We start from the raw sequence: 24578 nt of genomic DNA on the forward strand, positions 1-24578 counted from the left end.
CACAAGCTTCAGCACCTCCAGACGGGGCAGGCCTGGCCTCCAGCACTGGGCCGCCTCCCCGGGGTTGGGGGTCTGCAACAATTCAGGAAGGCCCGATGCTGTGTGAGTGGACCCCGATTCTGGGAGCAGCGTGCTGGGAGAGGGGAGCCCTGAGCCTCGGTGGGCGCGGGTCTCCTGGGGCCACCCTGGCCAGGGTCTCCCTGTTCTCCCGCCAGGACGGGAGGCTGGTCGGGCAGGACAGCACGCGGCGCATTTGGGCCACGAGGCCCCACGGTGCCTCCAAGATGCGGGGTCGTGTCGGTGACCCCCCAACCTTGTCTCACTTGCCCAGGACCCTTCCTTCGTCCGGAGCACAAGGTCTCCTGGCATTTTTACTTCCTTTTCACCGCATTTTGTTTCCTTGTGCTGCAACGGGCAGGAAACAGCACGGATAGGAGCCCCTGGCGCGCACGACCCCGGGCAGCCCGCATCCGTCCCGGATTCTGGGAGCGGGGTGCAGGGGCCCGGAGTGCCGCCCATGATTTGGTCGACTGCACCTCGGAACTTGTCTTTCCATCCAGAAAGCAGGTTTACCCCCCCCCTACCCCCCCCCCCCCCCGCCAACAAATTCTCTTGTGCTTTTTTGCTGGTGTCTTTTAGGAAGGGATGTGCTTTCGTTTCTATCCGAAAACTTCCCTGAAACCCGTTTCTCCCTTACGAGTTGGGGGAGAGAAGAACACGCACCGGAGACAGAGAAGCACCCACGTTCTCACGAGACACGTTGTGAGATTTTAAACCTCTGTTCTCTCTTCTTCCTGGTTCGTCTTTCTGGGGGGGGGGGGCGGTGCACGGAGGCTCACACAGGCGCCCCTTGTGCCGAGGCCCGGGCAGCCTCCCCTCCTGCCTGCAGCCACGCAGGAGCACAAGTGCAAATGCAACGTTCCATAAAGCGGGCCCAGCCGGAGCCCTCGGCCGCTGTCTTGAATTAGCACAAATATGTGCTACAAAAACTCACTGCCTAAACTATGAAAAATAACACAGCTCCTAGCTATCTTCCGGTCTCTGTCTTTGAAGGAGAGCATGTCAGGGGGCCTTGTGGGCTCAGGGCCAGGGAGGGGAGGGGCTTCGGGGGACCCCACGCTCCGGGGTCCCCAACAGTTGGAGAAGCACCTTGTCTCTTTGCTCCCCAGCAAGACCAAGTTTGCTTCTGTGGACAGGCGGCCCCCCTCCCCGGCCGGCGGCTCCCGGAGCAGGCCAGGCCTTGCCACGGGAGCCAAGAGCCCAGCGTGGGCCGTGCTTCTTTTCTGAAGGGTTATTGGGAAGCCACGCGTTTGCAATGGGGTGGGAAGGAGACGGGGGTTGCAGCAGTGTTGGGGGGGTTAGTTTTTCTCAGGGTTGAGGACTTTGTGTATGCAGAGGCCCTATCCGGTGCCTGTTGGGGACAGTCCTGGAGGCTGCCAGACCCTGGGGGTGGGGGGAGGGCTGGATACCCCGCTAGGTAGGGGTGGGACCTCACTTAGGAGGAGAGGGCAACCATCCGGGTCTCCTCAAACCCCCCTCCCCTGCAGAGGAACCTCGGGCCAAGCTTGCACTGCCCTCGGGGACCCTGGGGATGTACAGAAGGGACAGGAAGGATTCTGGGAAGACTGGGCACGTTTGTACCCCCAGGAGCCTGGGGACCTGGTCTCCCCACCTGGGGCTGGTGGGGGGCTGAGGTGCACACGTGGGAGAAGAAGTTGTCCCCCCCCCCCCCAGCTGGAGAAAGTGGTGTGGCCCAGAGCCTCCTTCCCACAACCTGCCTGAGGTCCCTGTGTCCTCTACCCACCTCCGCCTCTTCTGCTCCTTCTGCAGGGAGGAAGGGGGGCGGGTGAGGGTGTCTCCAGACGCCTGTCGGGTAGGAGGCTGGTCCCCGCAGGGTGGCAGGGGTGAGGGTGGGGCCGCAGCCCCAGGAAAGCGCTGTCAACTCGCGGGCCGCCCTGCGCCCTCACCCGCGCGCGCCCTGCGCACCCCCGCTCCGGGCGCGGGCCCTAGGCGTCTCCCCCGTCGACCCGCTGCATGCATAATGCATGAGGGGCTATTTGTAATTCTGTGTGATATGTGCGCGCCTCCGCTTTGATTAGAGGGCCGCGGTGACAAAGACCTGTTTGTTAAGTTGGGAGGGCTTCCTCGCCTTGCGCGTTTGAAGTCCGGAGGACGCGGCGGCCCCCGGGTGCAGCCGCCGCACGCGGGACACAGCAGCCCCGGCCGCGCGGAGAGGCGCAGGGCGCACAGCTCCCGAAGGAAGGATGCAGGGAGAGTGGGGGTGGCGGAGAAAAGGAGGGGAGGGAGGGGAGGAGGGAGAAGGGCAGGAGGGAAGGAAGGAGGGAGTGAAGGGAAGAAGGAAGGAATGAAAGAAAGAAGGAGGGGAGACAGAAGGAGAAAAGGAAGGAGGGAAGGAAGGAGGGAGGGAGAAAAATGAAGGAAGGAGGGAAGGAAGGAAGGAGGGAGGGAGGGACGGAAAGAAGGAAGGAAGGAGGGAGGGAAGGACGAGACAGAAGGAGAGAAGGAAGGAAAGGAGAGGAGAGAAGGAAGGAGGGAGGGAGGGAAGGAAAGAAGGAAAAAAATGAAGGAAGGAAAGAGAAGGAGAGAAGGAAGGAGGGAAGGAGGAAGGGAGGAAGAAAAATGAAGGAAGGAAGGAGGGAGGGAAGGAAGGAAAGAAAAAAATGAAGGAAGGAAAGAGAAGGAGAGAAGGAAGGAGGGAAGGAGGGAGGGAGGGAAGGAAGGAGAGAGAAGGAAGGAAGGAGGGAGGACGGAGGGGCGCGGGGGAAAGCGCTCTCCCCCCCCCCCATTTGCCCTGTGCTCCTCCTCCTGTCCCCGTCGCGCGGGTCGGACACCCGCAGCGCCTCCCAGATCGAGCCCCCCCTTCCCCAGCGAACCCCGAGTGCCTGGACGCAGGCCGCAGGAGCCGCGGAGAAAGGTCTCCCTCTCCTTCCAACCGGAGGAGAGCGCTGCGGGGCCGTGGCGAACCCCGGGTACCGCCGGGGGTGACCCCGATCCCGGGTCCGGGTTAGCACACCCAGCGAGCGGGGGCCGCCTTCGGAACGTGCGCACGGATCTTCTCCAAGACCCCCCCAGCCCCCCCCCCCACCTGCCCCTCAGCTCCCTGAGAAGGCTGGTCCGCACTCAGGCGTGGGGGAGGGGGCAAGGAGGGGAACCGGGGTTGGGGGGGCGGGGGATGTTGTAGATAAAAGAGGGAAGAGGGTAAAGTCAACTTTATTTGCAGACGGAGTTGTGCGGACAGGACGCGTTTGACTTCCGGGGTCGTAAAATGCTTTCGTGTTGCCCTCGAGAGAGTAGGTCGTCCCGTGCACCCTGGACAGGGGCCGTGGGAAGGGGCGAGCGAGGAGCAGCGTGGCGCAACCCCAAGTACACGTAGTCCCCCCCCCCCCCCCCAATAAATATCCTGGCCTCCAGGTCCAGTGCAGGGCTCTGGGTGCGGCCGCGCGGGGGCTGACGCGCGCCCGAGGGGCCGCCGTGTACAAACCAGGTCTCCCCACGACGCGCGTGTTTCTCCGCGTGTGGACCCCCGCGCTCCGCAGACGCCCGCGGCCCCCGGCAGCGTCCGGGTCCCCGGCCTCCGCCGCGCCGGCCCCTCCTCCGAGGTCTGCGAGCCGCTTTCCACCGCCTCCGCCGCCGAGGTTCCGGCGTCCACGCTGGGGTCGACGTGGGCCCTTTCCTCCCCCTTCCGCGGCCCTCCGCCCGCGTCCCGGCCACCCCGCGCGCACCGGCAGCAGCGAGCCCGAAATCCCACCGCATCTCCCTCCGACTCGCACTCGACCGTCGTCCGTGAGACCGCGCGTCACCGTCGCCCGGGGTGCCCTCGGCGTCTCCGCGTCGCCGCGCGGGGACCCATCCTGCGGAGACGCGTTCCGGGGGCGCGGGGCCGGCGGGGACCTCCCGACCATCCGTAAACTCCTCCTCGAGTTTCGTTTCCGCCAGCCATTGAGGGGATGCGGGTACCTGTTTGGGGCGCCGGCGCCTGCGCCCGCCCGCGCGCGCGCGCTCTCTCCCTCTCCCTGCAAAAATTGGATCTCTAGGTCCCCACACCGAGGTGCACAGACGCCAAACAGTGATGAAATGAGAAGAAAGCCAATTGCCGGACTGGAGGTGGGGGAGAGATAGCGTCTCTGCGTGCGCCCGCCGCCGATCCGGGCGCCCTAATTGCTGTAGACAGGGAGCGCGGGGGGCTGGGCCGAGGTAGCGGTGTATAAATAGTGAGATCTCAAGTTGAAAGGCATAAATAACACCAGAAGGGATCTACCCTCACACGGACAGTCCTCTCCGCGCGGGGAGGCGTGCGGACCTCAGCCCGGCTCCCGGCCAGCCCCGCCGCGCCCCCCGCGGACCCCGCAGCCCCCGGGCAGCCATGGAGGAACTCACGGCTTTTGTATCCAAATCTTTTGACCAGAAAAGCAAGGAGGGCGGCGGCGGCGGCGGCGGCGGCGGCGGCGGCGGCAAGAAGGATTCGATCACGTACAGGGAAGTTTTGGAAAGCGGACTGGCGCGCTCCCGGGAGCTGGGGAGCTCGGAGTCCAGCCTCCAGGACCTTACGGAGGGCAGCGGCCACTGCCCGGTGCATCTGTTTAAGGACCACGTGGACAGCGACAAGGACAAACTGAAAGAGTTCGGCACGGGGAGGGCTGCGGAAGGTAAGCTCGCCGGGGCGCGGCTGGGCGCCCCTCCCGGGGACGGCGTCTCCTCGCCGCCGCGCTTGCGGGCCTGGCCCTGGCTCGGCGCGCGGGGAGGCCCCGGGGGCCGCGGCTCGCCCAGAATTCCGCCCCCAACTCTGAATGTACGGCCACGCTCGCACGCAAAGGCCCCGGCCACCCGTCGCCAGTGTTTTCGTAAGAAAGGAAGGAGACGCCAAGACGCGGCGGCGGAGCCAGAGAGGAAGGGAGGCAGGGAAGCCGAGCGAGCGAGGGCCGGGGCCGGGGCCGCGCGCTGCTGGCGGGCCGGCTTCCCCGGCGCCCTTGCGCCGGGCGCCGCCGCGGGAACTTTCCCGGGTCGGAGTCCATCGGGCCGACGAGCCCGAACAGCGGGGTCGGCCGTAGGGCCGCTGGGTGCGCGCCCGCCCGCCCGCCAGGCTGCCTAGTGTCTGCTCCCAAGCGCACACACGACAGATCCCAGGCGTCTCTCCCAGCGCCCAGCGCCCCCCGCTGCCCCAGCGTCCGACTTGGGCCGGCGCTGAGGACGCGCCGCCCGCTGGTCCCGGAGGGAGCGTTGCGTCCTGCGCCCGCTGAACCTCTCTGCTCAGTTTCCTCTTAGGGGAAACTTTCCCCCTTGAACCCGGAGCTGACGCGGGCCTGCAAATTAAAACCACTCGCGTGCCCGCAGGTGGCCGGGGTCTGGACGCGGAGGGAAGGATTCCCGGGAAGGTCATGGCCGTTGCGCGCGGGGCCTCCCGACCCCAGGCTGTGAGAGGACAGCCGGCCCTGCTGCGGGGCGGACCGCGTCCTGGACCTCCTTCCTTCCTGCTTTTCCAGCCACGTTCGCCGCGGTTCGCCCTGTTGCTGAATGGGGGGGGGGGGGGGGGAGGAGGGGAACCGGCGGGTTTCTGGGGGGCTCTCCCAGCCGGGCACGGGGTGGTCCCAACGGGGGGGGGGTCTCCGTACAAACAGGGCAACCAGCAGCGGCAAATCAGTGGCGTAAAATTGGCTGGATTTCTCTGGGCGGGGGCACAGCGTAAAACTGTTACGAATGCCTATATTTCATTGCAAAGAGGAAACACAGCGGCTTCGCCCCCTGGTGCACACGGTGTCAGCGTTGGGGGAGGTCAGGAGGGCCTCCCTACGGAGGACATTCCTCACCACCCCCGCCAGCCCTGCCCCGTGAAGCCCCTGCGTCCTGGTCGCTGGGACCCCACACTTGGGATCTCTGAATGGCAGAGGTCTGGGCCGCGGCCTTGAGACCGTGGGGATGCCCCAGATATCTTTCTGAGGCCTCGACCCAGGGAAGCTGGAGGCTTAGACATGAGCCCCTGACCGCCGGCGGCCTGGGGACGCTCGCCCTGGCCTGTCTTACTTTGGGGTTCAGCCCCCCACCCCGCAGGGCACATGCAATTCATGCAGAGGTTGCTTTCACGGAGACACGGCCTGGCTGGACACGCCACTCCGGGCCCACACGTAAGGTCAGAGGTTTCCAGCACCCAGGACTGACGTCCCTGGTGCTTGAGCCGTGTGGTGTGGGAGACCTTCGGGTTCCTGCAGAAACCCGGAGGTCCTGGGCTCCTGCATGGCCTGTCCCGCCGAGCTGTGGATTTTGCAGAGCCTGCCCTGGGTTCTCAAGGCCTTTGAAGGCCAGCTGCTCAGCTGGGATCCGTCCCTGGGGCCAGACTTCAGGGACGGGAAGGGAAGGAAGGATCAGGGCTGCCTCCAGGACAGGATTCTCAGTGGGGGCAGAAATGGGGTGCTGGTTTGCACATGTAACGCTTTCCGGAGGCAAAAGGGGATTTCAAAGCCAAGTTGGGGTTCCGCGACCCGTGCTCAGAAGGCCTGAGGGAAGGCTGTCGGGCAGACTCAGGGCTTGGCTTCTGGTATCCGGCCGGCTCGGGGATCCCTGGGGGTGTCCCCTGCCCCACGGCTGCTTCGCGTCTTCCCGCTTGGCGAGGCTCCGGGCTGAGGTACGGAGAGGCCTTCTGTGCGTGCTGCCTCCAGACCTTCAGGACTGCGGTCCTGGGGCGGGCCTCCTGAAGGCTAGCCCCTTCTGGGCACCGGGGCCAGTCAGGAGGGCACGGAGGTGCTCTGTGGCTGTGCCCGGCACGATCTGTGACGGAGGGAAAGCACAGGGAGACACAGGGGGCCCGGGAGGCACGGCTCCCGCCAGCCGGGCTTTGGGGTGATCACGTTATTTTCAATTTCTGGGCTGCCTTTGCTGCAGGTGGGAAGGCAAGGTCTCCAGTTAGACTCCCAATGTTGGCCTTATAACTGCCTGCCGCTTAGCCCCCTACCGTCCCCTCCGCCAGGAAACACAGACGTTCTCCTAATTTTTGGAGTAAGAAAGTGCCAGGCTTGGTGCCCTGGTGGCTGTGTGCCCCATCGCCGGATGTAGGTGACAGAGGGGGCAGCGGGAGGCCAGTAAGCTTGGGGACCTTGCTCAGCGGTGCGCCCCCAGGCACCGGGCTGAGCTGAGGGTGTGAGAAAAGAGGCCAGGGAGGGGCCCGCACGGCCCAGATCCACCCGCGTGGGGAGGGAGGCTCTTACCCGGCTGGTGCGCCCGGTGCCCTTCACGGGACCCACACTAGGGCGATTCTGCCCAAACTTGTTTGACTTAAAATAATATTTCGCACCCCACTCCGAGAGAGAGAGAGAGAGAGAGAGAGAGAGAGAGAGAGAGAGAGATTAAGCTATGTGGCTATGTCCATATGTCAACAGGCGCAAAGGGGAACCTTGAGGAAACCATTCCGAGATTAGGCCGAGAAATTCAGCACCGCCAATGCCCGAGTTATTACCAAACAGCGTGGGTTGCCCCTCGAGTCCGCTTTATCGACCTGACGCAGCCCTGGGTAGGGGTGGGCTGGTCAGGCAGTCAGGGCGCGTTGCCTGCCGGGGCCCCTTCGTCCGCAGGCGCGCACGCGGTGCTCGCCGGGTCCTGCACCTCCGCGCAGCGCGGCTGTGTTTCTGGGCAGACGGGGAGGGCGGGGGCGGCCCGGGGAGCCCTGCGCCCTCAGCCCTGCGCCCCCCGCTGCCCCCGCAGGCATCTACGAGTGCAAGGAGAAGCGCGAGGACGTCAAGTCCGAGGACGAAGACGGGCAGACGAAGCTCAAGCAGAGGCGCAGCCGCACCAACTTCACGCTGGAGCAGCTCAACGAGCTGGAGAGGCTGTTCGACGAGACCCACTACCCCGACGCCTTCATGCGCGAGGAGCTCAGCCAGCGCCTGGGGCTCTCGGAGGCGCGCGTGCAGGTAGGAGCCCCCCAGCCCCGAAGCGCAGAGCCTCTCGGAGACGCCCAGGGCCCTCGCGTGCGCGCAGGTCGCACACTTCGCACCCAGGGCGCGTGCCCCGCCTGAGCCGGTCGCCCTCCCCACCTGGAGGTGCTCAGGCACTGGGATCTGACCTCACCTCTTTGCACAGCTCCTCTCCGCGGCCCCCAGCCTCCTCCCTTGCCCTCCAGGGAGGGGAGGCGAGGGGCCAGGTGGGGGGAGTCGCGCACACGGGCATCTTGATGAGCGCGGCTGATGCCCGCGCGGGGCCGGATTAGCTCGGGCGCGGGCGGGGGGCGGGGGCGCGGGCGCATGAATTCATAAAGCCCCATCTGGCGAGCCAGTGTCTGCGGGGGCCCTGGGCGTGCGCGGCACGTGCGCGGAGGGGACGCTGTGGCAAGCCGCTAGGCTAAATTTATTTATGCCTTTTTGGGGCACGGTAGCAAAAACTCACTCCCGCTCGCGTCCTCCGAATGCTGACCCCGCCTGGGAGCCCGGGGCCTGGAAGGTTCCCGTCCTTCCTCACGGTTCTGGGCACGACAGCAGCGCGCCAGGCGGAGAGAAGAAGGGGTCAGCATCCCCGGGGCTCTGGGGACTGGTTTTAAATACACGGAATTAATATTGCCAAACGGGGAGCGGGGGGGGGGGGGCATGAGAAAAAAAAAAAGCGCAGGGCTTTGAACGCACGGGTTTCCCCCGTTGGGTTGGAAAATCAACACGTTCAAACACCAGTCCCCACCCTCCCCCGAGTTTACTTTCCAAACGAAAACACAAACGTGTGGTATAGATAGTGTCTTACGAAATCTTTAATTTGGAAAAGAAAATTGTTTTTGGTCCCCAGCCCCCTTCTGCGTTTCCGTGTGGCTGCAGAGGGAAGGGTTTCTCAGGATTGCAAGGCAATCGTGTAGGGCCGGCTCTAGGCTACAGCCAGCAGGGACAGAGCCTCCCTGCGAGGTGGGACCCAGGCGCACAGCAGCTCTGGCCACCCTGTCCCCCCCACCCCCGCGGGGGCGGGGGGCGTCCGGTGCGTTTGGGCATCAGCGGCCCCCGCACGGGGAGGCGGCTGGCAGGGCCCAGAGTGGCTTCCCCGCTGGCCACCTTTCTCGGGCAAGATGGATAGGCATTCCCCCTATAAATTAATGAAAAGATTAAACTTTCGCTGAGGGGGACATCAACTTTTATGTTATCTCCCGGTGTCTTTCTGCCTGGGATCTGTAATATCTCCCAGGCCTTGATGTACTGTTTCTATAAAAATAAATTACTTGTAATTTAATTCTACACTATTTCTTTGAGCAGTCTATTACACGCAGCACCTTAGCAGGAGGGACCCACCGGCAGAAAACTGGTTCTCGTGTGTCTGCAGCTCTTGAGAAAACCCTAAAATCAAGGGGGGGGGCTGGGGGGGCATTTGTGTGGAGGAGGAGAAGGGACGCGAGTGGCTGTCCATCCAGAGGTGAATTAAAACTTAACGACTGCAAATAATAATAAAAACAAACACGGGGATGGGAGAGACAATTTTGTGCGGGCCACGGGGAACAGAGTCAGGGAATCAACACCAGGGGGAAAGGGGCTCGTAAAAATCAATTAGTTAAAACGAATGGGTCAGCGCACCCAGGGCGAGGGGGCGGGCGGCGAAGGCAGGGGGTCAGGAAGGAGCTGTGTTTTGTTCCTGTGCCTGAACCCTCTGGGTCGTCCCTTTTGGGCACAGCCCGTCCCGTGCCGTTAGGAAGGTAGAGTTTCAATTTAGTGCGGAAATCTGCTGTACATAAATTGGGGATCCTACGGACGCTGGTCCTTATTAACCTTTTATTTTTAGTCGTGTACTGGGACCTCGTATCACCCAGCTGTCAGGGTTATAATCGAAAGTTATGAGACCACGCGCAGGACCAGGCGGTAATTTAATTACAACAAATATCTTTGGGTTTATGGCGCAGAGCTAAATTAAATGTCATTATTCACTGTCTGTAATGGAAATCAAAAGGAAATCAGATTACAGCGTTTGTGAAAGAAATCAGTGACTGGTCCTTAATGAAGAAATAAGTGTTTAACCAGTGCACTGAGCTCTCCTTAGCATATTCAGGACTAATTCGAATTGATCGTGAATCACCCCAAGACTGATTTATTATCGCTTCACGCAACGGCTAATTCATCACTTTTATTCATCGTAATGTTATTTCCACCCACCCGCCCCCCACCCCTGCTGAAGGGAGAACAGCTTTCTTTCCACCTTTAAATAGGATTCTGGTTTTGAAAAATGCCCTTGGTGGGGGGGTGGGTGCAGAATTTGCTGTCTCCTGCGCCTGGTTTGGGTCTCCCCTCTGAGGACCGAGTAGGGCACCCCAAGGAGAGGGAGGAGCCCCGGAGGGGCCCCCCCGGGGTGCAGTCGTGCCGTCTGGACCGCCCCGGGTTGTGCGGGGAGGACGGCTCCGGACTCAGGGATTGTATACGGGAGTGAAACTTGGTGCGGCCCACCTTGCTGGGTGGGTGGGTCGGAGGGACTGCTTTGGGACTGCTTTTCGGGGAACAGGCTGAAAGTTTCCCAAGCTCCCCGTATGTAGCCTGGCGGGGGGCCGAGCTTTTCGAGCCTTCCGGAAAGGCCGATTCAAACGGGCGGGCGGTGGCTCAGCCGTGGATAAAAAGCTGTCTCAGAAGAGTCTGGGAAGGAAGAGTGAAGGTTTCTTACAGTCTCCACTGGGTCTGGCCTCCCGGGTTTGGTGAGGTTCCCCCGTGCAGGGTCGGGGGCAGCGGGGCCGAGCTGTCCGGGCGGTTTGGCCAAACGGAAGGCTTTCTTTGTGCTAATTATTCCGCGAGGCCCCTGATGTCATTGCAACAACTGTGCCAGTGAGGGCGGCAGGGAAGCTGCGGGAGAAAGCCAGTTAGGAACAATCAGCTGCTAAAACCGCACGGAGGGGCCTCCAGATTTCCGCAGGCACAGCTTGGGGGCCACGGGGTTCAAGAACCAGGGCTGTCTGGACGAGGTGGGGGGACTTTGGTGGGGCGTCCTTTGCTCCAAAATGTTGACATCAGGCCTGCGAATCGAGCTGAACTGGGGAAGGTTCCGCGGATACCCTTTCTCCAAGAATGAGACATTTTGCGAGAGAGGCCGGTGGCCGCAGTCGTGGGGGTGACCCGGTGTTTCCGGATCCAGGACGCTGAGGAGTCCGTACTGTTAACTGGGACCCTCCAGGCTTCCAAGGAGGGCATGAGGGACACTGGGGACGCGGAGGGTTCTGGACTCAGGGTGTCCCGAATTGTCCCGAATTGCGGGGGGGTCGTATTGGAAGTTCTTTATGCGTCTGTGCGCCCCTAAGGTTCTGAGCAGGACGATCAGGCGCTCCCGGGGCCTGGCAGAGTGGAAGAGGGCGTCCACTGCTCCTGGAAAGTTCTCGAATCCACCCCGCCGTCCTGGCGCGCACTTCTCTGCTTTAAATACATGAGCCGTCAAGGATCCTCACTTGGGGGGGACACAGGCAGGGCTCAGAATCGACTTTGGGAATCCGCAGCTCTAGGTGGCCAGCTATGTGTGTGTGTGGGGGGGGGGGGCGGTGGCTGGGGCGGGAGGGAGCCCGACTGCGACCCTGGTGTCCTGGCACCGGAGCGCGCGCCGCCGTGCGCCTAGCCTCCTGGGGGGAAAGAGGCCGGCGGGCTCACGGGGCTGCGCGCGTGTCTCTGTTCTGTCCTCAGGTTTGGTTCCAGAACCGGAGAGCTAAGTGCCGGAAGCAAGAGAACCAGATGCATAAAGGTGGGTGCGGAGGTGGGGAGCGCGTGCAGACACGGGAGGACCTCGGCGGCCCTCACGGCTCCTCTTTTCCCCTTGCAGGCGTTATCCTGGGCACCGCCAGCCACCTGGACGCCTGCAGGGTGGCCCCCTACGTGAACATGGGCGCCCTCCGAATGCCTTTCCAACAGGTAGCCCGTTTTCCTTCCTTCTGAGCCGCGCGGGGGCCCGCCACCTCCCCGCCTCCCTGGCGTCCTGCCTCCTCTTCCCCCCACCCCCCACCCCCCCCCCCCGCCGCTCCCGCCCCCGCGGAAGAAAGGCTGGCGCTTTTACAAGGGGGCATTTATGGAGCCGTTGGCACGTATTAAAATCACACTGTAAAACTCCAAGAGTCACCTTGGGGAGGGCCAGGGTTTAAACCCAAACACAATTTTACAAAAATCAAATCGGAGTGAAAAAAAAAAAAAAATCCCACCCACCCAGGCGGCCTGGCTGGGGGTGGGGCGTGAAGATGGTGTACTTGGCCCGGAGCCCCTGCGTCTACACCCAGCCCCCCACCTCGCCTGCCCCACGCCTCAAGTGAGGTGTCTGCGTCCCCCGCCCGTCTCCTGTACCTGGGCCTCCCTCTCCACCTCAGAGCCCGGGTCATCGGGGCTCGGCTCCAAGTGGAGTCGGGAGGCCCCAGCGCTGAGGGCTGCCTGGCGTGGGCGGCTAGGGTTTCCGGAGACCCCCCGAGGGCTGCCTTCTGCTCCGGAGCAGCTACCGGTGGATGGTGGAACCTGCCTGGGGCGAGGCGCGGGCGCCCGGGCGAGAGCGCAGGGCGCACGTGCCCCGGACTCGCGCCAGCCAGCGCGGGACCTGGGGGCGCGCGGGTTGGGGCCCCACCTTGGGGGAATTTGTGAGCGCAGGCGCTGGCGGAGCTGGGGTGCTGTGGGCAGAGCGGAGGCGTGTTCACCACGCGCCCTGCACGGCTTTGCTCCAGGGAGCAGGCCTGGGGTTGTATTTGGACCTGTGTTTGCTACGGGCCTCTGTGGGTCAGCTAGGGCGCGGGTAGAGGTGGTGAGGGGTCAATAAACAGGGCCCTTAGCCAGAGCGGGGCGCTGGCGCCTTGTGCCGTCAGACTCAAGGTGCCCAAACGCGAAGGGAGTCCAGGGCGGCGCCTGCGCTGGGTAAGGGCCTGCGTCCCTCTCTTGCTTGGCCTCACCCACTCCGCGCCTGGGCACACGTCTTTCCCCAGGGAGGGCAGTCTCTTCACATGACCTGCAATGCAGCCCAGAGTGGGGTCCGCCCTGAGGCTATACTGCAATGAGGCTGTTGGGGCGCGGGGGGGGGGGGGATTCAGAGGCGTCCCGCGGGGGAGGGGGGTAAGAGGAGGCCAGCATCCCGCAGTCCAGAGGTCGAGTGGGGACAAGTCACAAGTTCAGAGAAGTTGAGCTTCCCGTGAGGAGGGGAACCAGCCGCAGACACTGGGATGTTGGCGAGGACAGGGGCGTGGGCGCCACCGGGAGGGTGGGGGTGGGTGGGTGCCGGGCTCTGTTCAGATTCTCCAGCTCCCACGGCGCAAAGCAGCCAGTGCCCCCCGCGGACACGCGTGCCAGGAGCACAGCTGCGACCCCCCCCCCCCCCCCCCCCGCTCCCGGCTGGCGCAGAGGAGTCGATGGTGGTCCCCGGGGTGGGGGCAGGGGGCTACGACTCCCCAGAAACGGACGCCCCAGGGTCCGTCCCGTTGCACACAAGGCCTAACTGCGCCTTCTGCCCGCCCAGGTTCAGGCACAGCTCCAGCTGGAAGGCGTCGCGCACGCGCACCCGCACCTGCACCCGCACCTGGCCGCGCACGCGCCCTACCTGATGTTCCCGCCGCCGCCCTTCGGGCTGCCCATCGCGTCCCTGGCCGAGTCGGCCTCCGCCGCCGCCGTCGTGGCCGCCGCCGCCAAAAGCAACAGCAAAAACTCCAGCATCGCCGACCTGCGGCTCAAGGCGCGGAAGCACGCCGAGGCCCTGGGGCTCTGACCCACCGCCCGCCCCGCGCCCGGCCCCGGCCCCACGACCCCGCCCACGCTGCGTCCTGCACGCGCCCCCTCCGCGCCCCCCGAAGGTTCGCACGGACGCCCTGCAGCGAGCGCGCGGGCCCTGGGGCAGCGGCCTCCCCGCTCGGGGCAGCCCGGGGTGGGGCCCACCACTGGCCTAGGGAGGGGGCCTTCCGGGGCCCTCACGACCCCGCCAGACCCTCGCAGAGACTGTGCGGAAGAACGCAGGTGACGCTCAGACCACCCAGCCCTTTGCCGCGCTGTCTGCACTTCCTTGGACCCTGCGCCACCGGGAGCCCCTGTGTGCCCCTGTGCGCCCCGCGCGCTCCTGTGCGCCCCCGTGCGCTCCTGTGCGCCCCTGTGCGCCCCTGTGCTGCCGGCGGCGTTCCTACCCTGTGCATGTGGCTTCCTACTCGCCTTTGGAAGATCTTAGAGTCTATTAAACAAAAGGTCTGGGGCTGGTCTCCGCTGAAGATACCAACACTCTTATTCACTGCCACGAACTTGCTTTTTCGTCTGAGGAGGTTCAGGACGGGTATGGATTTCAATGTGGACTTTCGCCTGCCAGGCAGGGGCCATACTCTGCAGCAATAAGGAACCGCGTCTGAGGACCTCCACAAGGTGGGGTGGGGGTGGGGGAGACCTGGTTCTCCCAGGTTGGGACCGTTTTTTTTTGGGGGGGGGGGAGGGAGGGGGTTGAACCTGAATGACGAGCACGGTCTTCACGCACATGTTTGGCCCCAAAGCACCGAGTTTAGGATTCCTTGTGCCATAGTACAGGCGACTTTATAACTTTTCCAGCATTTGATTCCCGAATTGATGTTTTTTTTTTTGGTTTTTTTTTTTGCTGTTTTACAGAATTCAGACGCAAATAACTTGCATAGAGACACAGGGGCGGGTGGTTTTAAGGTATGATACTGATGCAGCATTAACTTTGGTGAAATGCAGTTAAGTGCAATACTGTAAATATTATAGATTTAAAAAAAAAATAGCCGTGCACTCTTGACCCCGTCAGCTTCGGAATTCCAAGGGCATTACCCTCCTCCTGCATGCTGCGGGCCCGGCCGACTGGGGGCCCATCGCCAAACCCGAGGGGCGGTGTCTGGCGTGGGCCGAGCAAGACCGGGGGGCCTGTCAGGATGTGACGCTGCTGGCTGAGCTGTTTCTGAGAAGGGAAGAGTGAGTGACGTCCTCCGGGCAGCGAGTTTGAAGACAGTGTTTTGTAGCCGAGGTCCCAGGTTCTACTTCTCCTTGTCTTTTCTTTTTTGTTTCTCCCGGAGTCCCCCCCCCCCAGGCCCCCCTCCCGGCCGCGTTGTGTAAGCACCACACGGCGAGTTAGTTGAGCAGGTGGCATGGGATAGGAAAGTCGCTTGAAAGGGTGTAGCCACAGGGCTCGGGGTCCCCAGCGATGCACCTGAGTTTCGGGCGAGGCGCTTTGCGGGCACTGCGTGGGCTCCGGGGGCCACGCACCAGGGCTGGGCTTGTCTACCTCGGAGAGACGCCTGTGTTTTTGCCTTAGTCGCCGAGGGCTGCCCAGACGGAAGCGGCTTTCTCCATCAGTGTGCCAACCCCTACCCGGCCGTCCAGCCAGCGTTTCATGAGCTGCACGCGTTCATCCTGTGTCCAAAAGACGTTTCGCTCTTTCCGGATTTGGCCTTGGCGGCTGTCTTTCCTTATCCCCGAACTTTGGTATATTTTCTTCACGAGACAGAAAACGTTTCCTTCCGGGCAAGGAAACGTTTTCTACCTTTCCACGGGGCTGAGATGCAGACACGTTTGGACGCGTCTCATTTCTATCATCTGAAATTCTTTATAGGAACCGAAAGGCCCCTCCGACTTTTTCCCCACCCTGAAATTTTAGTAAAGCTCTAAAATGACAGAGCAAGACAGAGAAAGCAAGGTCAGTATTTTTAAATCACTTGCAACTTTTTATGTCAGACGTTCACGGCGACGTAGAGTTTGCCTGAAATGTTCAGTTTTGCTTTCAAACAGCTGTGAATAAAAACAAAAAAAACAAAAAAACAAAACGGGAGGTCCTACAAAGCTTGAATTTTCCTTTCCACGCAAACAGCGCATTTCCAACCTTTTAAAGCTAGTGGCATTCATCCGAAAATGTAACACTTGGCAAAGGTTCCAGGTAAAGCGTGTGCATCCGTATTTTCTTGTTTGTTTGAAAAAGCTTACAAAATTTTTGCCTAAATACACTCTTCACAGACCACTCCCTCCGCCCCAGAAAACTCCCTCCACGTGAGCACAAGACATGGGGTCTGCAGCTTCCAGTTCCGGTTGTGCTGATGGCACCCAGGACGTGCTGGACGGGGGTCACCTAATCCTCGTGTGGGTCTAGGTGTGCCGGCCCGTCACCCCGGGGCCGTGGCATCACCCGGGGGCGTGCACATGGTGCAGAACTGGGACAGGGCGTCAGAAAAATGACACGCATGAAACGGATGCTTCTGGGCTGTCGTTGCTGTTTTCTGCTCAAACCAGGATCCCTTTCAAAGTCATTCGTGGGACATCCCAACAGCGCCTTGCTCACAGCGGGAAATGTCACCTGGAAAGCACGTTGGGCAGGGTTGCGTGTTGACGCAGCTGTAGGCAGACTATCGGGTTTGTCAGACCTACAGAGGGTGCCCGCGGGCGCACGGGGTGAGCCGCGGGCTGGTTCCCATATCCACCCGGCTCTGCCGGGCCGGGCCCACTTCGCGAGGAGGCGTCAGCCCCAGGATGCTTTTTCTTTTTCTGAAACCTTGGCCAAAGAGTACTGTCAGGACGGAAATCGCCCGCTGTGGCAAAACGGAGTTCTTGTAAGATGTTGCTGCTCTCTTGGACCTTTGTTACGAATTCCATCTTTCCTTCCTTGGGTTGTGTGTCTGGGAAACCGCGACCGATGACGTCACTGGGGAAGGTTCTGGAGTTTCTGGATCTGGGGTGCTGGGCATACTCTACGGATGATGTGTGTGGCTCTTGCGTGCTTGGGGAAGCACGGCTACCCAGCATTGCTGGTTCAGAGGCACGGGGATGTCCTTTTCTTCTTGTCTGTATGGGGCATCCACATGGTGACTTTCTTCACTCTGACAGAATCGAGCACTGGGCCCGACGGGGTTCCTGAATCACTTACGGGAAAAGCAAGCCAGTCTGGAGCACGTGTTCTGACGCGTTGCCGCGTCCATCAGCTAATTGGGTTGGCATCCGTGCTCGAGGGTGGGGGGGGCCTTCAGAGCCTCAAATGCCCCCTGATCTCCTGGGGCAAGGACTGTCCCCACACCTCGCTGCAATGAAAGCTGGGCACTGTGGCTGCCTCCGCTCCCTGCAAGTCTGAGTTCCAGGTGTGGGCTTCCTTGTGTCCTTGGCCACGAGCATCTGTGGTCTGTGCCATGGGGGGACATGTGGGTGTTTAAAGTGGAACCAGGAGCACGTTGGGCACTGGTGTGCGAGCTCACGGCCACCCCCCTGGTCGCGATGCAAGGGACACCCCAGCCTTCTCTGCTCCCACACTTGGCTTCCAATCTAATCCCTTAATTTTCCTCAAGGTACAAGCCCCTTTTCCTGGGAATTTTTACCGGGGCACAGAGCTGAGCACAAGGACCCAACATTTTCAGGCACTTTGCCCCTTCCTTGCCCCGAGTTTCGGAGGTTGGGGAGGAGGGGGAGGTCTGTTCAGTTGACAAGTTTTAAAACCTGGTGCCTAATTTATTGAAATTTATAAAAAATTAGCTTAGGGATATGCTGACTTTTTGTTTTGTTTTGTTTTCAATACACGTGAAAACTTGATGCAATTTATAAATGTTTTATTGAAATTTGATATTTAATGAGAAATCAGCTGAAGAATGTAGAAAATATCAACTTTCAAAGCTATTAAGCGTGCTATTTATTGAAAGGTGATAGTTTGATAACCGAGCCCCGTTGTAGGTTGAGGTGGCATCAGAGGGAGGCAAGGTTCTCTGCTTTTTGACTTTGGATGTATGTGGATGTGTTATTTATTGCCTTTGGTTTTTTTTTTTTTTTTTTTGGTTGAAAGTTCATAAATATGTGCTATTTTAATTATGGTGAGTGTAAATTTGACATTGCCTTGCATTTATTTTTATATTTTTTAAGCCTCTTGCTTTCCCCCCTCCCCTTTCCCCCTCCCGCCCCCGAATTATGAGGAGCGACTAGGATTTACGGCACAGCCACAGCGTTTGGGTTATGCATACGAGCTTTGTCTGGACCTACAGACGTGTTCAGGGATCGCTCCAACGAAAAGAAGTAACAGAAGCTTTCCCAAACCAGCGGTCTTGAAAACCTGTATCCCTCTGCTATCGTGGGGCTGGGGGGTGGCGGTGGGCGGAAACCATGCAGGAGGGGCTTTTCTGGCCATGCTTGCAGGTTGGTAACATGAAATGTTCTCACGTTTAGTTCTAGTTACAAAGTGTATTTTGTCAAACCATATAGTATGAATGTACATCTTGTCAAACGGAGATATAAATAAACTTATAAATATTTGTATTCAAGTGTTAAAAAAAATTCTCCACTCTCCACCCCCCCTCCCCTGAGGCGGGCTCCTTGCAACATGCAGGTGTGGGCCGGGGCTGGAAAGAGAGCGTTGTTTTCTCGTCCACACAGAAGTGTGTGTCTGTGTATTTCCGGCTCGCGTCTGGCACCCGTCTCCCGGGTTTTCAGTGGCCTCTGATTTCTGCTCCTGTAACCAACACCCCCTTATGGACGTGTACCTTTTCCTAGCTTTTTACTATCCAAGTCCACATCCTCCCAGACGCTGGGGAAAGGAAGAGAAACAAAGAAAAAAAAATCCCCATTTTGAATCAACTCAGAAGGTTGGGATGACCGTGGAGGCATTTCTGAGAAGCCCGAGGATGTTGGTTTTGGGTTTCCAATTTTAATTTTTTTTTTTCTTTTCTCGCGGGACGGTATAAGGAGGGACCACCTCGGCATTGCAACGATGGTTGAGTCATTTTGGAAAAAAGAAAGAAAGAAAGAAAAAGAATGAATGGGGGAAAAAATCAAGCTTTCAAGATGAGAACATTTTTTGGCCTTGGCTTTTTATCTCCTTATGTGAAGGAAAGTTAACGACCTGACTTAGCCGCACTCGCGGGTTCCCAGAACGGATAGAAACCACATGTGTGGACCCAGGGCAGGGCAGACGTGGGCTGGGTGAAGCCATCCCTGAGACACTGGCACCATGGCTGCCCGGGCGGGCTGGGGGGGGTCTCTCTGTGCAGGGCAGGGGGGCGAGCCCACAGACAGGTGCGAAAGTCCCGTGCACCCAGGTTCTCCTCCTCCAGCCACGGAGGAGACTTGGACGACTTGCTCTCTGCTGCTGACCCTCCAGCCTCAACGTTTCCTTTCTCTTTTGTGGCCCGCATGCCACAAAACCGGTCCACACCCGCAGCTCCCTCCCACAGACCCGTTCCTGTCCTGCAGGAAGGAAGAAAGTGGGGTTTGTCAGGTGACGGGGACCGAGGTCACCGAACAGAGGTCACGTCCTGTGCATGACCCCAGGGTGTGTGGTCCCTGACGGGGTTCCCCATCAGCCTGTCTGAAATCTGCACCCCTGGCTTCTGGAAACCTCTTGTCCTTTGGGGGTAAATGCAGCCCAGTTTGACACCTGTGGACTCCCCCTATGGCTTTGCTGGGAGCGTAGTCGGAGCAGATATTCTGTGGTTCACATGACCGTAAACGTCCGTCTGTGTTCAGCGGATCTGTTCCTGGTGTCAAACATGTTTGGGGGCCCCCTTCCCTTTGAAACGGAATCTGACCTGGAGAGAATCTTGAATCCATTTCAGATTTTTCTGTGGTTTCTGCTGCAGACTTTTCTTGAACCAGAACACTATATAAATATATATATATTTCAAATATATACTGGAATATTTTAATTTGCACACACAGACGAATGAGCCGAGGGGTTTTCGGATAACCGTGTCTTACCCCCAGTTACGAAATCCCTAAATGGAACAGGAAAGCACATTGACGTTGCCTCCCGCAGACGCGTTTTCCTTTCCGGGCTTCTGGGGCTTCTGCTGGGGCGTCTGACTTTCGTATTCAACCACGGGCGGCAGGGGGAAGGAGAGGGATATACCGAGAAAGGAAAAACCGCGAGCTGGCCGGGTGCGTATGTTACACACACACACGCACACACACACACACACACGAGCTCTCCAAATCTTGCAGGGGGCAGTTGTCAGGGAAAATAAACTGGTTTGAGATTTCACCAACGGATCTATGCTCGAAAGGAGGCACAGCCAAGGGAAGTAACATCGGTCACCCCCGTGGCTGAAGTCCCTACATGATCCAGCACTAGTGAGTTTTTAAAAACATGCCTTGATTTCTTTCCTTGGAACGTGGAGATTCTCAGAATAAAGACGAATACTGAGTGTATGTGGACACGTCCGGTTAGTTTCCACGTGTGGCCGTGCGTGTGGTGGTTCATTTGTGGGTTTCTCTCCCCACGTTGGTTAAAGTGGAGCCTTTCACTTTCAGTATCCTTTGTGTAGAGCGTTTACTAAAACCATGGAGAATTAGCTTTGGATTTTAAAACAATGGAACCTCACCTGCTTCCGTGAGCACGTTGGGTTAAAATCTGCAGATCTTCACGTAGAGATTCACGGGGACCCGTAGCACACGCAGTAAACCCGTGTTGTCAAGTTGTTTCCTCTATTACTGTTTCTGCCGTGAGATGTAAGTGTTATCCTGTGCTCAAGACGTCAAAGGACGCTCGCTGACTGGAGCCATCCGTCTCCCTATGAAATTAAAAAGGCCAAAGACAGAATCTGTCGCCGTGTAAGTAGGCGTGATGGGTGTGCGATCTTACGCACAAATGCACCGCGGAAGAGATGTGTCCAGACGGGAAACAAGGTTTGCCATGCGGCCGTGAGAAAGCAATTGAAATATAATTTTTTTAATGTTTATTTTTGAGAGAGAAAGACACACACACAGAGCGTGAGCGAGGGAGAGACAGAGAGAGACAGAGAGGGAGACACGGAATCCGAAGCAGGCTCCAGGCTCCGAGCTGTCAGCACAGAGCTGGACGTGGGGCTCAAAGTCACAGACCGTGAGATCGTGACCTGAGCCCAAGTCAGACGCCCAACCGACTGAGCCACCGAGGCGCCCCCAAAGCAGTTCAAATATAAAGCAGTATCGTCCTGTGCACTGAGCAGACCCATTAAGGCGGCTAACGAGTTTCTTTCCTGGTGGGGGAGGAAGCTTGCTTCTGGGTCCTGTGGAGGGTAACTAGTACCTTGTAAGTCCGGGCAGATTTGTGGTCTCAACGGTTGAAGTGCAGCCTTGAGACCCAACACAGGGTCTTGCTTTGATCCCACATTCCTAGGACCAGGACCTGCCAGTTGAAACAGGATGTGCTTTTATGGGCACTTTCTGCTGTGGCGAGCAAAGGGTCTGCATCCTGCTGGACCCGGAAAGCCGTATGCAACATTATGGCTGATGCCTTTGGGACACACCATGTGCTTCCTGCCCCCCCCTCCGCCCCCCAGAAGAGCGTACTCAAATGTTATGTCCTAACAATGCAGTCTGCAGAGTCCACACTGAGATAACACAATCCAAAGATGCCTCAAACACGCTGTTTCCCTACGAGCTACGGTTCATCTGAAAACATAATGTACTCAGACACAAGAGAGTTTAACAATTGTTGCAAAAGATTCACTATGATGCAGGAGGGTCGAACAATTGTTGCAAAAGACTCAGGGTGGTGCAGGAGGGTTGAACAATTGTTGCAAAAGATTCACTATGATGCAGGAGGGTTGAACAATTGTTGCAAAAGATTCACTATAATGCAGGCAGGTTTAACAATTGTTGCAAAAGATTTAGGATGGTGCAGGAGGGTTTAACATTTGTTGCAAAAGATTCACTATGATGCAAGAGGGTTTAACAGTGCTGGCAAAAGATTCAGTATCAGGCACACACACACACACACACAGTGGAAACATTTAACGCATTGAAATTATGCTGTGTATTCAGGAAGTTAAATGGAGTATGACCACACATTTTGGTTGATTTTCTGGAGGAGCAAAGTCGGCACAGGGAAATTGCCCCAGCCCCTTTACGGCGCGAGGGCATGCACGTACCGACCGCAGCGACGGCTTGTGAAATTCCCAGTCGCCCAGGTGGCCCCCTTAGCGGGTATCAGAGTAAGAACCCTGCACTCTGATCGAGCCTCTACATAAAATCAGAGTGGTTTCCCCCAACACAAACGAGAAGAAACCAGCGGAAAGCATTCCGTGACATACGTATTGTTGGCATTCTTTATTCAGAGGTACCTGGTCGTCACCTCCACACCCGGCATCTGCGTAGCTGTGTTAACTTTCTGTCCTTCTCTTTCATCTCTGTTAATTATACAGTCTGAGTGTGCGCGTGTCTGACACAATTTCGTGTCTTCCTAGATTCCCGGTGGTTACTGTCATCACCAGTATCACTGTGACCCCTGCTCATTTCTATCCGCTTGCATCGCTGGGAGGAAGACGATGGGAGCAGTGTTTTTGTTTTTTTTTTTTAAGTTCCATTTATTTATTTATTTTTTTTGGCGGGGTGGGGGGAGGACAGAGAGACGGAGACACAGAATCGGAAGCAGGCTCCAGGCTCCGAGCTGTCAGCACAGAACTGGATGTGGGGCTCGAACCCACGAACCGGGAGATCATGACCTGAGCCAAAGTCGGGGGCTTAACCGACTGAGCTCCCCAGGTGCCCCTGGGAGCAACCTTTTAATGGGTCCTCTTCAGTGTGCTCTGAGACGAGTTGATAGTTTGGGTCATTTCCTGGGGAACCAGGAAGCAGGTAGATTCTACACTGAGATGGGGAATAAAGGAGGAATCCACAGGGGCCACGGCACCAGGAATCGCCACCACATCCAGGTAGGATCATAGGGCGTGGTGCTAACTTTCCTCCTCTCACCGTAGCGTCTGGACCCGCTTCTGCTGTTGCAAATGAGATATCTAAGTGGGTGTCACTGCTGACATAGTGCAAGTCCCCAAGCTTTTCTACAAGCTCCTGACAACTGCCCTGTCATACTAAGTGCCCCATATGCAGTCACATAGATGTTTCTTCTGTACGTGTTATAGGACCATCAGGAACAAGACAAATTTAGCCTCAGTTGGGATGTTACGTTGGCTGAGCCTGTGCAGATAGCACCCACAGCTGCATTTACATCTAGCGGTTACACTCCTGATTCTTTCTCCTCTTCTGACATAGATGCTGATGAAATGCACCTCAGATGACATTGAGATTCTGTCCTGTGGCTGACGGGCACCGGAACCTGCTTTCCACGGGGTTTCCTGGGCCGGCCACAACTCATTGCCAAAAGTTCTGTGGCTTCAGTCAACAGAGATTAATCCTGTACCAGCTCTGGAGACCAGAGTCTGAGATCCGGTCAGGGCAGGGCTGCTGAGATCCAGGTAGGGCAGGGCCGCTGAAATCCAGGCAGGGCAGGGCTGCTGAGATCCAGGCAGGGCAGGGCCACTGAGATCCAGGAGGGGCAGGACCGATGAGACTCAGGTAGGGAAGGACTGCTAAGATCCAAGCAAGTAGGACCACTGAGATCCAGGAGGGACAGGACCACTGAGATCCAGGCAGGGCAGAGCTGCTGAGATCCAGGCAGGGCAGGACCCCTGAGATCCAGGCAGGGCAGGACCACTGAGATCCAGGCAGGGCAGGGCCGCTGAGATCCAGGCAGGGCAGGACCGCTGAGATCCAGGCAGGGCAGGGCAGGACCGCTGAGATCCAGGCAGGGCAGGGCCACTGAGATCCAGGCAGGGCAGGGCTGCTGAGATCCAGGCAGGGCAGGGCCACTGAGATCCAGGAGGGGCAGGACCGCTGAGACTCAGGTAGGGAAGGACTGCTGAGATCCAAGCAAGTAGGACCACTGAGATCCAGGAGGGACAGGACCACTGAGATCCAGGCAGGGCAGAGCTGCTGGGATCCAGGCAGGGCAGGACCACTGAGATCCAGGCAGGGCAGGACCACTGAGATCCAGGCAGGGCAGGACCACTGAGATCCAGGCAGGGCAGGGCCTCTGAGATCCAGGAGGGGCAGGACCACTGAGATCCAGGCAGGGCAGGACCCCTGAGATCCAGGCAGGGCAGGGCCGCTGAGATCCAGGCAGGGCAGGGCTGCTGAGATCCAGGCAGGGCAGGACCGCTGAGATCCAGGCAGGGCAGGGCCACTGAGATCCAGGCAGGGCATGGCTGCTGAGATCCAAGCAGGGCAGGGCCACTGAGATCAAGGAGGGGCAGGACCGCTGAGACTCAGGTAGGGAAGGACTGCTGAGATCCAGGCAGGGCAGGGCCGCTGAGATCCAGGGTGGGCAGGGCTGCTGAGATCCAGGCAGGACAGAGCTGTGCTCCCTCCAGAGGCTCCAGGGGAGGGTCCTTCCTGTCCCTTCCAGCGTCTGGGGCTCCAGGCGTCCTTGGGCTCGTGGCCGCGTCCCTCCCGTCTCTGCCTCTGCCTTCACGTGGCTTCTCCTCTGTGTCTGTGTGTCCCCTTCTGTCTCCTACAAGGACACCTGCCATTGGATTCAGGGCCGCCCTGACCCAGGATGGGCTCATCTTAGAGCCTTCCCTTCAGCACATCTGAAAAGACCCTGTTTCCAAATATGGTGCCTTGTGAGGGTACAGAGGACGTGAATCTCGAGGGCGCTGGTCAGACCTGGGCTGGGGAAGGCGGGCGTCACATCATGTCTGAGTATTTATGTCCTGAATCTAAGAAACCTGGCAGTTATGACCGCTTACAACACGGGGTTAATTTCTGCTCAATAGATGTTTCAGAAACAGCCATAGAGAGTGAGCCACAGCCTATGTATGTAAAACTGTTCTCCAAGGAAATGTATTTTTTAATACTTACAGGTATTTCTTCAAATGCACGACCTCAGAGGGAAAATGGCACGTGTTGGACATT

The 24578-nt window shown here is 58.9% G+C and overlaps 1 protein-coding gene across 1 annotated transcript; it reads left to right on the forward strand.

Annotated features, from left to right (window-relative positions):
• Positions 1-4384: 4384 nt before the first annotated feature.
• On the forward strand, positions 4385-13665 carry SHOX (short stature homeobox). Its single transcript, XM_042926616.1, has 5 exons — positions 4385-4667; positions 7711-7919; positions 11622-11679; positions 11758-11846; positions 13420-13665. Exons 1-5 carry the CDS (start codon positions 4385-4387, stop codon positions 13663-13665), a joined length of 885 nt encoding a protein of 294 aa, XP_042782550.1.
• The last annotated feature ends 10913 nt before the right edge of the window (positions 13666-24578 follow it).

This window comes from Panthera leo, chromosome Y (assembly GCF_018350215.1).
Source record: "Panthera leo isolate Ple1 chromosome Y, P.leo_Ple1_pat1.1, whole genome shotgun sequence".
NCBI classification, from domain to species: domain Eukaryota; kingdom Metazoa; phylum Chordata; class Mammalia; order Carnivora; family Felidae; genus Panthera; species Panthera leo.

Excerpts from the sequence above, each read along its gene's own strand:
- SHOX (XM_042926616.1), top strand. The coding sequence starts at position 4,385 with ATGGAGGAACTCACGGCTTTTGTATCCAAATCTTTTGACCAGAAAAGC. Across the intron at positions 4,668-7,710 it reads CACGGGGAGGGCTGCGGAAG|GCATCTACGAGTGCAAGGAG; the intron begins GTAAGCTCGCCG and ends CTGCCCCCGCAG. Across the intron at positions 7,920-11,621 it reads TCTCGGAGGCGCGCGTGCAG|GTTTGGTTCCAGAACCGGAG; the intron begins GTAGGAGCCCCC and ends TTCTGTCCTCAG.